General features: G+C 51.5%; 1 protein-coding gene across 1 annotated transcript in view; it reads right to left on the minus strand.

The window, feature by feature from the left end:
- ATP2B4 (ATPase plasma membrane Ca2+ transporting 4) overlaps window positions 1-14,228 on the minus strand; it is a 94,173-nt gene that overhangs the window by 23,833 nt on the left and 56,112 nt on the right. The window contains exons 5-13 of the mRNA XM_080824119.1: window positions 13,680-13,805; window positions 13,127-13,252; window positions 12,001-12,036; window positions 10,271-10,432; window positions 6,598-6,812; window positions 6,003-6,245; window positions 5,197-5,438; window positions 1,484-1,715; window positions 388-567 (exon numbers count right to left, since the gene is read on the minus strand). Of these exons, the coding sequence (XP_080680245.1) occupies window positions 388-567; window positions 1,484-1,715; window positions 5,197-5,438; window positions 6,003-6,245; window positions 6,598-6,812; window positions 10,271-10,432; window positions 12,001-12,036; window positions 13,127-13,252; window positions 13,680-13,805 (1,562 nt within the window). The remainder of the gene's footprint in view (window positions 1-387; window positions 568-1,483; window positions 1,716-5,196; window positions 5,439-6,002; window positions 6,246-6,597; window positions 6,813-10,270; window positions 10,433-12,000; window positions 12,037-13,126; window positions 13,253-13,679; window positions 13,806-14,228) is intronic.

Raw genomic sequence — 14,228 nt, forward strand, 5'->3', positions numbered from 1 at the left:
GGGAAAAAGTGAAAAGTTAGTGCTCAAGAGAGAGCTTATGAGGGAAGATAATGAGAAGAAAGAAAACTCCCAGTTTTCCCACCTGAGCAGCCCTGGGAGAAGGAACGTTCGCTCTGAATAGATTTTAGCTTAAAAACCACCCACTGGTGGTCCAACTCCTCACAGCCCCCCCCTACTAGCTACATGGGATTCTACTTGAGTCATGAAGTCATTTAATAAAGCCAATTAGATCTTAAACAAACAAACAAGAATGACAAAACCCAGCGGCTTTCTCCCGTGTCCCAGATGCGTGTCCCAGGTGGGTTACAACGAGAGCCCCGCCACCCCCCGGCCCGTCCCCCAACCAGGTGCCAAATGAGGCCCTGGGTTTTCCCAGGCAGGACCCACCTCTCCCTTCTCATTGCGGATGAGTCGGTTGAATTCCTTCCCTTCTAAGCACAAGAAGTCATCCCCGGGTGTCACAATGCCACATTTGGTGGCAATGGCCCGGGCTGTGTTGATGTTGTCACCTGTCACCATTCTGACAGTAATGCCAGCTCGCTTGCATTTGGCAATAGCTTCGGGTACCTGTGGAGAGTAAGGCAAGGGGAGAGAAGGAGATGGGAGTGGTGACGCCTGCCCCTGTTGGGGGTCCCTTCACTGTGGACAGGAGAGAGGGACCCCGGGAGCAGTGCCACAAGGCACGGGCCACGTCTGGTCATTGCTATATTGTCTGGTGCCACCTCACTTCCGTCCCTACCCAGAATACTACACTTGACCTTGCCTTCCTGTACCATGAACTGAAGAGGAAATATGGTTCAGGAGCCAGGCGTGAAAGCGGACTCTCCCTACCATCTAGACTCCTTGGCAGGGTGTCTATCTACCCCTTTGGGATTTGGCCATTGCCTTCCTTTCTGGCAGAAGTTTTCACCATTCTCCACCTCCCCGGTGCATACTCCAACCCGTCAGTTCTTTGTAGTTTCCCATGCCCTTGGGCCTTGACCAACTCACAGTCCATCTGTCTGGACTTCTTAGAAGCCGAGACTTTTTCAATGCCTTAGTGTTTAGAATACGGTTCAGCTATCCTAAGGGCGCTCAGTAAGAACGTCCTGACTGAAAGAAGGTGGCTGGAGGCAAAGCTGGTGCTGCGTTAACTCCACCTCCTGACTGCTCTTAGGAACCGGATCACAAGCTCGGTAAAACCCATGCCTCTCACCCCTCAGACGGCATTCACCGTGAGAATGCCAGCTTCTACCAGCTCAGCACTCTACAGTTTTGGGAAGCAGGAGGCACAGAAACATCTATCCGGGTAAGTGAGAAGCTGTTGGGTAACTTGCCTGGGGTCACAGCTAGAAATGGAATGAGTCCCCCAGTTCCCGGGACTCTGGGGTGGCTTCCCATTACATAGCGCTCGCCTGGCTCCGGGGCCAGACGCTGGTGGAAGGCTTCCCATCATGTTTCCTTACCCTTCGGGTCAAAGCCAAAGCCAAAGCCAAAGCCTCACCTCCGGGCGCACGGGGTCCTCAATGCCCACCACTGCGATACACGTGAGTTCAGTGAGGATTTCATTCTCATTGTCCCACGTGGGCTCTGTGTCGTTGAAATCCCGGTAAGCTATGCAGATGGTTCGGAGGCCCTCCGAAGCCATGGGCTCGATGACAGTGCGGACCATCTCGTCTCGGTCCTTATTCTTGAATGGCATCACTTCCCCTTTCTTGTCCAGGATCCGGTTACACCTAGGGAAGCACACAGTCAGGAGGTGGCTCCCCCTTCCCACCCAGTATGTCTCTATGCTCACAGACCTTCGGGTGACTCTGCTATACTCGTACAGACACTGTCCTAAGGCCAGAAATCTCTACCCATCATCCAGCCGAGTCCCTTCGTGCAAGGTGGGGTGGTCTGGAGGTGGATACAGTCTAGGTAAGCAGAGGGGGTGACTCTCCCATGTCGTCTGTTCCTACTCATCTGTGAATGTGACACTGAGGGTCATTTGTGGATGGATCACGTGCTCTCTGAACTTCTCAAAGAGGGAGACACATTTTTAATTCCCAGTACCAGCACAGTACTAGAATGGTACTTGGTGTGGAGGGCGGGCTCCACAGGAATGGGCTGATCGAAAGAAGGTGGTGGAGCCAAAGAGAGGCACCCGTTAATCCAGCTACTGGCCCTGGGCCCACACAGGTCAGCCTTTAATGATCCGTGAACGGTCTAGCCGCTTGATGAAGTTACACAACTTCCTGTAATTGGAATTGAACATGAGATGGAAAAGGGCACATACAACTAATGTTTCTAGTACTTGCTATGTGCCCGGCGTTTTACGTACCGGCATACCTCGTTTCACTGCACTTCGCAGATACTGTTTTGTTTTCTTTTTTTTACGTACCGAAGGTTTGCGGCCACCGAGCAAGTCTGTTGGCCCTAATTTTCTAATGGCATTTGCTCACTTCATGTCTCTGGGCCAGCTTTTGGTAAGTTTTGCGAGATTTTAAACTTTTTGGTCATTATTATATTTGTTACGGTGACCTGTGATCAGTGACATTCGATGCTTCTATTGTCACTGGGGACATCGAGAGTCACATGCATAGAAGGTTGCCAACTTAACTGATCATGTCGTGCGTGTTCTCACCGCTCCCCTGTCCTGCTCTTTCCCCTTCTCTCTTCCTTTCCCCAGGGCCTCCTTCTCCCCAGAGAGACAACATTATCCAAAGAAAGCCACGGTACCCCTACGATGGCCTCGAAGTGCTCAAGTGAAAGGAAGAGTCACCCGTGTCTCACTGTAAATCAAAAGCTAGAGATGACTGAGCTTGGGAAGGCAGGGGGAAAGCCGAGAGAGGCTGGAAGCTAGGCTTCTGGCACCCAACAGACCAGCTGGGAAGGCAAAGGCAAAGTTCTCGAAGGAAACGAAAAGTGTTGCTCCCAGGAAACCAAAAGGGCCTTATTGCTGATCTGGAACAAGTCTGAGTGGTCTGGAGAGAGGATGAAACCAGCCACAACACTCCCTTCAGGGGAGTTTTATGACGGCTGAGAGAAATGAAGAAGCTGCAAAAGAAAAGCTTGAAGCAGCAGAGGCTGGGTCACGAGGTTTAAGGGAAGAAGCCGCCTCCATGATATAAAAGTGTGGGCCGAAGCAGCAAGTGCTGATGGAGAAGCTGCAGCAAGTGATCCAGAAGGTCTAGCTAAGATCATTCACGGAGGCGGCTACACTCAACAAGACTGTCAGTGTAGATACAACAGCCTCATACTGGAAGATGGCATCTAGAACTCTCATATCTGGAGAGAAGTCAGTGCCTTGCTTCAAAGCTCCACAGGACAGGCTGGCTTGCTTGTATGGGCTCATGTAGCTGGTGACTTTAAATGGAAACCAGTGCTCATTTACTATTCTGAAAATCCCAGGGCCCCTTTAGAATGATGCTGAATCCACTCTGTCTGTGCTCTATAAATGGAACGACAAAGCGTGGATGACAGCACATCTGTTTATAACTTGGTTCACGGAATATTGAAAGCCCACCATGGAGAGCTACAGCTCAGAAAAAGATTCCTTTCGAAATATGACTGCTCACTGACAAGGCACCTGGTCACCCAGGAGCTCTGATGGAGATGCCCAACGAGACGAATGCTGTTTGCCTGCCTGGTAACACAATGTCCAGTCTGCAGCCCGTGCATTAAGGAGTCACTTCATTTTTTAAGACTTATTTTTTAAGAAATACATTTTGTAAGGCTCTAGCTGCCAGAGAGAGATTCCTCTGATGGATCTGGGCAAAGTAAATGGAAAACCTTCTGGAAAGGACCCACCGGCCTAAATGCCATAAAGAACGTTCACGATTTAGGCCAAAATATCAACAGTGACAGCAGTTTGGAAGAAGTTGATTCCAACCCTCCTGGATGACTTTGACCCTCACGGTTCAAGAGCTCAGGGGACACAGTAAGTGTAGATGTGGTTGGAAACAGCAAGAGAGCGAGAATTAGCGGTAGAGTCTGAAGACGGGACTGCATGGCTGCAATCTCATGGTCAAACTTGAACAGATGAGGTGTTGCTTCTTGTAGATGGAAAAAGAAAATGGTTTCTTGGGATAGGATCTACTCTTGACGAAGATGCTGTGAAGACTGTTGTAATGACAGGAGAGGATTTAGAATTGGGCATAAAGAAGCAGCAGGGTTTGAGGGGAAAGGACTCCAAATGGGAAAGAAGTTTTACTGTTTGATGGAAGTTTTACTATCAAATAGCATCTCATGCTACAGAGAAATCATTCACAGAGAGAGTCAATCAACGCAGCACACGTCATTGTCTTATTTTAAGAAAGTACCACAGCCTCCCAGTCCTTCCGCACCCAGTGCCCCGATCAGCCAGCAGCCAGCAACACCCTCCACCAGCCAAAAGATGATGATCACTAATGGTGGTGAGCATTTTTTAGCAGTAAAGTATTTCTTTTTTTATTTTATTTATTTATTTATTTGAGAGAGAGAGAGAGAGAGAGCACGAGAGGGGAGAAGGTCAGAGGGAGAAGCAGACTCCCCATGGAGCCGGGAGCCCAATGTGGGACTCGATCCCAGGATCCCAGAATCATGACCTGAGCCGAAGGCAGTCGCTTAACCAACTGAGCCACCCAGGCGCCCGCAATAAAGTATTTCTAAAGTAAGATATGTACTTGTTTTTTTATACAAGAGGCTATTGCACGCTTAATAGACTACAGTCTGTTATAACTACGTATGGTTATACAGTCTAGTGAAACTATGAGTTTTGTATGCTGGGAAACCAAAAAGACTCATTCGCCTCGCTTCATCGTGGCAGTCTAGAACTGAACCCATGCCACGTCCGAGGTGCACATTGAACCATCTAATCACAGTAACCCCGTGGGTGTTCCTCGGGTTTCGCATGAGCAGATGAAAGCTTGGATTATTGAGGTCTGAATCCTGGCTGCCCCTACTAGCTCTACCCCCCGAGCAAGTTACTTCGCTTCCTGTACCTCTGCTTTCTCATCTAGAAAACAGGAACGATAATAGCACCTACTGCTCTGGGTTAAGATATGCAGAAGGGGCCACCCGAGGCACTCAGAGACAAGCCTCGGCCTGAGTAAGTGATCAGCTATTCGTGATGGTGTCACCCCCCTGCAAGGGGGCTCACGGACCATTCAGGTGGGCTCAGCATGGTGCATGTCCCCCAGACCTTCTGGTGGGGAGGATCTGGAAGGGAAGGAGAAGCGGGGGCGGGGTGCTCACTTGCGCAAGATGATCTCAGAGGCGCCCTTGCTGTACATGCGGTAGCCCCCGCTGGGCTTCTCGATGACCGTGCTCATGGACTTGCGCACAGAGTTGAAGGTGTACACCTTGTAGAGCTTCTCCTCAGGTACCTCGTTGCGCACCGCGTGGTAATCCTGCTTCAGGTCGGTGACAAAGCCCAGCAGGGCACACTCGGTCTTGTTGCCTACCTGCCGCGGGAGACCTCCCTCCTTCTCCGGAGGCTGAGAGAGGAATTGGATATGCTGTTGATAACATGCCCTGACTACGGAGAGAGCTCAGGAAGGAGAGAACTCCCTGAAGAAATGTTCACGTATGTACCCGGAACCCATGCAGGGAGACAGCATCTGCCTTTTTTCCAAGGGTAGGCAGACAGCAGTCAGTGGTGACTGTGGTCCCCAAGCCATCCCAGGCTTAGTGAAGTTCTAGTCTGCCTTGAGGCTGGTGCTGGCATCTCACCTTGTGTGGGTCTCATTCGAACACCCTCTCTCAGTTTCTAGAAAGTATGTAATTTACCCCTGATACGCCCATCTCTCCTAGAGATACTGACATGATATGGTGACTGGAGGGCCTCTCAGAGATCTGGATTTCTACCTGCCTCCAGCCCCCGACTCTACTCCCATGGATCCATCCCTGGTCACCCCAAATGTGTTCACTGAGGAGTAGGAAGTGGAAATATGGGGTGGCAACTCAGGCAGAACAAACAAGGGACAATTCCTCTGTCCAGAGAAAATCAACGGTCCCCTCCAATCACCCACTCTAAGTGTCCAGGCAAAAGAAGAGCTTACCAGAATCTTGGAGGTATAGGCACTGTTGATAGAAATGCCATTGACAATAAGGTCCAGGACCTTGGGCACGAGGGCATCAGGGCTTGGGATCTGGTGATAATGAGTGTCTCCGATGTAAGCCTGTACCACAGTCATGCGGTTCATGGTCAACGTGCCAGTCTTATCAGAGCAGATGGCTGTGGCATTGCCCATCGTCTCACAAGCATCCAGGTGCCGCACCAAGTTATTGTCTTTCATCATTTTCTACAAAGGAGGTGAGAACAGACTTGAGGGGGGACTGATGGAGCTCTGCCATATATAGGTCAAAGGCCATTTTTTATCCAATGTGTCTCCACGTCTCATGCTCTGGTCTGCGCAAAAATGCGGGAGACGATTTTTGTGAATCTTCTTCAGATTCTACTGGGTTATCTCACCCTGGATGCCACCGATCAAGATGGTCCTTTCGTCTCTGAGCGGAGCTAGCGGCTTCTGCTCTCGTGAGGGGCCACCCGGGGGTTGTGCAGAGGGGATGGCCCACCTTTTCACCGGAGGCTACGGGGCATTCTCCCCTCCCACCTCTGTCCTACAGAAAGAGACAGCCCAGCTGCAGTCTCACCTTCACGGAGTAGGCCAGTGAGATGGTGACAGCCAGGGGCAGCCCCTCCGGCACGGCCACCACGAGGACGGTGATGCCGATGATGAAGAACTTGACAAAGTACTGGATGTAGATGGGCGTGCACTCCGCCAGCCACGGTCTGCGGTGTATCACGAAGTTCTCGATCACAAAGTACAGGATCAGGATGAGAACCGTGATGGCAGACATGAGGAGACCTGTCCAGCAAACAAGCCACATGAGCCTGGGCTCAAGGGTGTCCTCGGGGCCCTCGCCAGAAGGCAGCCAGCATAAGGTGTAGCCTTCGCTACTGAGGTTTAAATCCATTGTGTCTAAGGACTCATGCCCACGTCCCTTACCCATTCTCGGTCGCCTGCACACTGTCGTGTAGGGGAAAGGACGCGGGTTTTGTCCTCCACAGACACCAGTTCTAGTCTCAGCACGACACCGACTTGACTCGTGGCTTTGGACTAGTCACTGTCTCTCTCTTGGCCCGTTTCCTCATTCATAAATAAGGAGTTGGTCTAGTTTTCTAAAAGAGCATTTTATGATTCTATCTCAGACCTACCTTCTTTTGACAATTCATAATGTAGTGACTGCATCTGCCTATTTCCTAGGAGTTTAACAATTTGGGCTTCTCCCCCAGCAGCTGGGGAACGTCGGGTAATTCACCCGACTTGTCTACAGCGATGACTGTATGGTGTTACACGTCACCTACATGGCTAACCTTCAGAATGGTGCTTCCTGACTTTTCTCTTATCATGGCATAGACAGAAGATGACAATAATGTATATGTTTACACTGAGCAAATATTTCTATAGTGCTTACTATACAGGCCCGAGCACTTCACGTGTACCAACTCATTGAATCCTCACAAAACCCCTGGGAGGTTAAGTTAGTATTATCATCCCCTTTCATGAAGAAATTGGGGCACAGATTTTTTTTAAAAGAAGATCGAAAGACAATTATGATTTTTAAAACATGAGGCACAGATTTTTTTTTAAAGAAGATCAAAAGAGGGTGCCTGGGTGGCTCAGTGGGTTAAAGCCTCTGCCTTCACTTCAGGTCATGATCCCAGGGTCCTGGGATTGAGCCCCACATCGGGCTCTCTGCTCAGCGGGGAGCCTGCTTCCCCCTCTCTCTCTGCCTGCCTGCCTCTCTGCCTACTTGTGATCTCTCTCTCTGTCAAATAAATAAATAAAATCTTAAAAAAAAAAAAGATCAAAAGACAATTATGATTTTTAAAACATGTTCATCTTATTTATTTATTTAGATCATGGTAAGTGCCGTCTTTCATCCCCATCACCTATTTCACCCATGCCCACACCGACCTCCCCACAAAGGGTTTCTTGGCAAGGGCACCCTTGCTGGGGGACCAACTATTCTGGTTTGCCTGAGACTGAGCAGCTGGGATGTGAGACTCTCAGTGGTAAAATCAAGAGAGTTCCCAGTAAGCCGGGACAAGTTGGTGGTCCAACAGACTGGTATGAGTGGAAGAATTTTTTCAAGGTCAGAAAGCAGCTGGCTTGGGGGCTCCAACATTGCTGGGGGCTGCCTGGACACCCCGAAGGCTGAGGGGATCAGAATCTGGGCACCCTGTGTGGCTCAGTATCTGGGAAAAGCTTTGCTTCAGACCATAGTCTTGGGGCGGGGGTGGGGGGGGAGGTCTTTGCTTTTCCTGAGAGCCTAATGATGCAAGAACATCCGAGCAAGGTTAGAGGTGATTATTTCAATAAAAGCGTATTCTTCTGAATTTTGCTTCAGCAGAGTCAGGGCTAAGGTGAGGCAAACAAGGTGCCTAGGGTCCAAAATTCAAAGAAGCACTCCCTCCCCGGGTGGTACAAAGCACTAGACTTGCCTTCCTTCCTATGGGCCTGGCCTGGAACGTTAACTGAAACAAGAGAGGGGACCAGTGGCTGGCCATCAGGTAGCCTGCACTCCCTAAAGAACAAGGCAGGGGTTCTTGGACCACAGGAGGGGTTAGTGGGATCTGTTTAATATTTCACATACGTGTGCAAGGCTCAGTAACTTGATTCCACACTGCAATTCATGTCCTCCACGTACACCTGATACACAAGAGATTTCATGTGCTCGCCATCAGCTGGGGACTGGAACTGAATGACTACATTAGACGAATGCTGTCCCAGAGAACTCTCTGCGATGCTTCCAATGTCCTCCCTTTGCACTGTCCAATACGGTAGCCGCTAGCAACGTGTGATTATCAACCAACCAAAAGAAGGCTGATGTGATGGAGGCACTGAATGTTTACTTATATTTAACTGTAATTCATTTAAAGGGCAACAAACAGCCACACGTGGTTAGTGGGTACGGCAGTGCCCTGCAGAGATTGCCACTCAACGTGTGGTTAGCAGATCAGCGGCATTGGTATCACCTGGGCGCTTGTTAGAAATGCAGAATCTTGGCCCTGCCTGGGACCTCCTGAATCAGAATCCGTGCTTTAACAACATCCCAGGTGAGCTGTCCACGCAGAATGTATGGGACTAGACTGACTGTGGTCCACAGAGGGGCAGGGTCTGGAGCACACGAAACAGAGGGGCAGGGTCAGGAGCACACGAAACGGTGGGTCTGGGTCAGGAGCACATGAAACAGAGGGGCAAGGTCCGGAGCACATGAGACAGTGGCTCGGGGTCAGGAGCACATGAAACAGTGTGTCGGGGTCAGGAGCACATGAGACAGAGGGGCAGGGTGCGGAGCACATGAGACAGAGGGGCAGGGTGCGGAGCACAGGAGACAGTGGGTCGGGGTCAGGAGCACATGAGACAGTGGTTCTGGGTCAGGAGCACATGAAACAGTGGGTTGGGGTCAGGAGCACATGAGACAGTGGTTCTGGGTCAGGAGCACATGAAACAGTGGGTTGGGGTCAGGAGCACATGAGACAGTGGTTCCGGGTCAGGAGCACATGAAACAGGGGTCAGGGTCAGGAGCACATGAGGCAGCGGGGCAGGGTCAGGAGCACATGAGGCAGTGGGTCAGGGTCTGGAGCACACGAGACGGTGGTACAAGGTGGTCCCTTGAGAGGTGTGTCCACGGAAGGGGCACTCTTCCTTTTGTTTCTTCCTCCAACCCCTGCCCCAGCCCCCAACAGAAGGTGGAGAGAGAATGTAGAGGCAGGGGCTGGAGAAGCCACTTCCTCTCACGATAGGCGAGAGTGCCCCTAGTGACGCCCTCCTCTGGAAAGAGCCTCTGGAACTCACAGTCTGCCCGCTTCCTCTAGTCCTTGTTCTGCGTTCATCATAGCGCTTTGCCAGGCCAGGTACTAGCCCTCCGCTAGGGCACTGCCGCTGGCAAACAGGAGCCTTCTCCCTCCTGAAGGGATTTACAAGCCAATACATGAAATAGGTGCGTGGTCGGCCAGGTCTCCTTCTTGCTAAAGTAAATCTCCCCTGTCAGACAGAAGTCTTTTATCTCCCTTCTGTTGGGAGGGAAGAGACCACGCAGGGTCTTTAACCCTCGCACACAGGCGCACACTTCTCTCCAGAGAGGCCCAGGGACTAGCCAGATAGGGGCAGAGAGAGGGGCGCAGCCACCCTGGGCTGCACGAGCCCCTGGGAAGGGTCAGCTTCCTTCTGCCGGCCTGGATGAGACAGAAGGAGGACAGCCACAGTGGCGAGGATCTGGAGTGGCCCCAGTAACGAGAAAATTCTGCCCTACTCACCGGCTTTCCCGATCTGAACAGCCAAGCGCGTCAGCTTGCCCTGCAGCACCGACTTCTCCTTTTTGGGCAGCTTGGTCACCTTTTTCTCCTTTTCCTCATTGTCGATCCCCTCCTGGCTGTTGAGTGGCTGGATTTCGAGGGCCACTCCATCCTGAGTCTTTGCTAGGGTGTGCACACAAACGGGACAGGTGAGCGCACGAGCTGGCAGGACCGAGGAGCGAGCGCATGGGAACCAAAACTCCTGTCTCCTTCCTGGAAGTCACCTGGACCCCCAGCATCAGCTCTGGCCACTCTCACCCCATGCCAGGCAAGGGACATGACTTCCACCCTCTGCTAGGGCCTTTAGAATGACATTCTGACAACGGGAGAGGAAACGGGAGTGCTTTGAGGGTATGGATTTCCTCTTCGGTGGCAGCTTCCTGGCACCACCTCAGAGCCCCAAGCCAGGTTTATTCCAGCAAGAGGATTAGTCATGCCACTAAGTGCTCTTACCAACAACCATCCTTCCTGGAATTCAGCGCTTAAAATAGTGAATCTTTAGTGCAGAAAGGGGCTGACAGGGAAGGCTGGCAGATTTTTCCAGAGCATAAGGGTCCTAGTCTGCTCTGCTAAAAGGTTCATCTCTTTCTCTTTTTAGACCATCAGGGAAGAAACACAGACCCCCAAACAGGGTATTTTCCAGTTCCTTCTTATAGCAGTTGAATGACTGGGGAAGGAAATGTCCTTTCTCCCCTGTCTGACAAAGGTGGGGACGTACAGAGCGGGGAGGGTTAAGTCTTTTGGGGGAGAGGGAAGAAGCTGGTAGGAGGGACCCTCTGGAATGAGAGGGATAAAGACAGACATATAAATCCATTTTGTTTTCCAAAGAAGAATTAAAGAGACCTAAAATTAAAGAATTATTTCTGCGAGGCCCTGCTTCTCCAATGTGATGACTTTATTCCTAAAGACTACTATGACGTGGGTACAAAGGGAAAAAAATTCTCCAGTAGCTGTCTCAAGAGAGCCTTTCTGGCCGGTTCCCACCCTCCCCCTCCAGCTTCACCCCTGCGCAGCTCAGCTTTTGCTTACGATGCCCTTCCTGAGATACTGTCTCTGTTGTCAGACTCCACAAACAAGACAGAGACGGGATGTAAACACAGCCACCAAAAAAGAAACACACACCAGATCGGGAGGAAGAAGACAGACGGCGAGAACAAAGAAGGAGGTGGGGAGAGGTAGAGAGAACGGGCTCTGTCCAAGCACCCCAAGAAGACTAGCAGAGAAGGATCCAGGCCAGAAGAGGACACCGATGAGGAAGCTAGCAAGAGGAGGGTGCAGGGACTGCCCACCCCAACTCCCTCCACTGTTGGGACCCTGAAGTCTTCTAGCCCGGAAACGGATGACCATGACCATGACCATGACTGTGGGTGTTTAAATCCGGCCTAGGGCGGTGAAGCGGGGAGTTCAGCGGCCCCGGGGAAGAGCAGATCCTTCCCACCTGCTCCTCAAGAGAAACCTTGACAGGAGGGTCCGTGAGACAACAGCAGGGGGTGCTGTTGTCGAGTCTTAGACGGGGACCGGGACCTGGTGACCACCCCCAAAATCTCTGCACCTTCCTCAGGATGAGGCATCAGGCCCCGACAGCAGATAACAGATTTATGGAGAGGGAAAGGGAGAAGGCAGATGGCCTGGAAAGGTCTGGTTTGAGTGTGGGCAGGTAGACATGGTAAATGAGTGGGTGGAGAGGTTACCTTTGTTGCGATTTTCAGGGACTCCTTGTTTTTTACCTGTTTGAACAAGAAAGAGAAAAGTGGGGTGGAGACCCAAGGTGACTATTAAGAGATCAGGTATCCGATCTGCTGGTCCCGCTCCGAGCCCAAAAGGGCCACCGCAGAAAGGGGTGGAGTGGCGGGGAAGGGAATGGAAAGGAAGTTCATGTCTCTGCTCACATCCATGCCTCCTCGGGGCGCGCAGGACCACCGGGATGCGGACCAGACCTCTCACGCAGGTGAGCGCACACCTGCGCCGGGGCTGCTGGGAGGCTGCTCCCAGCTCGAGTCCCATCACTCGCAGAAATGGGGTAGGGGTTAGAAAGTGAGAGGTTGGAACCGGTTCTGCCTGATGGCAGAGGCTCTGAAAGGTATCTCTGTGTCCGTTCACCAGCACCAGGCCGGCTCCCTCCTCATCAGCAGGTGGCTTACAGTCTAGTTCCCGACAGAACGGGTTCTGTTTCCTTCTGATAAACTGCCCGCCACGGAACAGCCTCAGATGGTCCTCCGACCAAGTGACAGAAATCCTTCTCTTTCCAAGGGAAGAAGGAATGCTGAGGGAAAGGTCGATCTCTCTTTAGTATCTTTTTCTCATTTACCTTCCTTCCTTGTTTGTCCTTCCTTTAGGAGCAAGTGAACGGCAAAGGACTAACTTTGGGGTTAGACGTTACCTCTGTGTTCTCGCTCTCCCAGCTGTGTCTCTCTTCCACTGACAGCCCAGGCTTTCAGCAGCCTTCCCTCAGCCTGGACGGCTCGCTCACTGCCTCATGTTTGAGGGAGGAAGGGGCAAGCGCTGGGGGACTACGCAGAGGCCTGCTGGGGCCTCAGCACCCAGCCGGCTCATTTGGGGCAAGCTTTACATCTCTCGCCTTTACAACCCATGAACAGACACACAGGAGTTGAGGCTCAAAGGCGACCTGATTTGGTTTTCATCAGAGCACCCTGGGGAGCCAGGCTCGACATCTTTATCTCCGCAAGAAGTTTGGATATCTGCATTCTTCATCCAGCAAATTCTTCCCACCAGGCCTCCCATGCACGTCTGCTCCCTTGCTTCCTAGTCTGGCCGTGGGGACGGGAGGGTTCACAGCCTCATCCCACATCACCTTACCTTTTTTCTTCTTCTCCTCCTCTTCTCCCTCACTGGCTCCCAAAAGGGTAAAGATGATTCCGGTCTGGGAGTTGATACCCACGGCAGTTACTACCATCCGGCCAGAACCTTCCATGACATGGGTCCCTATAGGAGAAAGGAGAAGATGGTAGGAGGGCTGTTTTTTGTACCTAGCCATGCTTTGGTGTGGAACACAAACTTAGAAAAAAACAGTCCCTCTCCTTCCTCCCCCATGGATAATGATATACTCAGCAGATAGCAGGAAAAGGTCAAGAGCTGGGCCCATTTAAAATAGACAAGCAAATTGGGGGGTAAGGAGAAAAATGTGTCTAGCTGCTTTAGGGCAAGGCTCCTTCCCTCATTGCCCAACCACTAACCAGCAGAGCCCTATCGAGGCCCCTGCAGCACTCGCTTCACAGAGAACCTCTTTTTCGATGGACTGATAACCTTGTATTCAACCCACTAATATGCTCCTGCCCCAAATGAACCCAGGGGAAGGAGATGGGGCAGGGCTGGAATAGAGGGCAAGGCCTGGAGCAACCAGAGGCCATACCTGACAGCAGCATTGGGTCTCTTTCCAAGGACTTCTTGACATGGTCTGATTCCCCAGTCAGAGAGCTCTCGTCAATCTTGAGATCATTCCCCTGGATCAGGATCCCATCTGCAGGCAGCAGGTCGCCTAGTGTGCAGAGGGGAAGGGGCGACAGGGAAAGAGGGGATGGGAGAGCATGTCAGAGGGTGGGGACCATCCAACCCCATCTCAGGGCTGCTCCCACGGGCCCTACCTATAGGACAATGGCCCAGATGGCACCGGGAAAGCCTCTGAAAGACGGCTTCATCTCTCACCACCTGAGATAAGACTCCTTAGAAATTCAAACAGTAATTGCTTCCCCAACACCTTCCCTTGACCTTAACATCATGTACTTTTAACCCTGAGACACACAGGGTACAGGTGTGACATTCTTTGGGGAGACTTTCTTCTTTCTTTGAATCCTTCTCAACAACCTCCTTCGACTAACCTAGAAGCTAATGCCGGTTTGGGGTTTTTATCTTTCTGGGTCCTCAGTGATTCCCAGCCCCCTGTGCCAAAGGACCCAGCGCT

The sequence above is a fragment of the Martes martes genome (assembly GCF_963455335.1).
Source record: "Martes martes genome assembly, chromosome: 15".
Taxonomy (NCBI): domain Eukaryota; kingdom Metazoa; phylum Chordata; class Mammalia; order Carnivora; family Mustelidae; genus Martes; species Martes martes.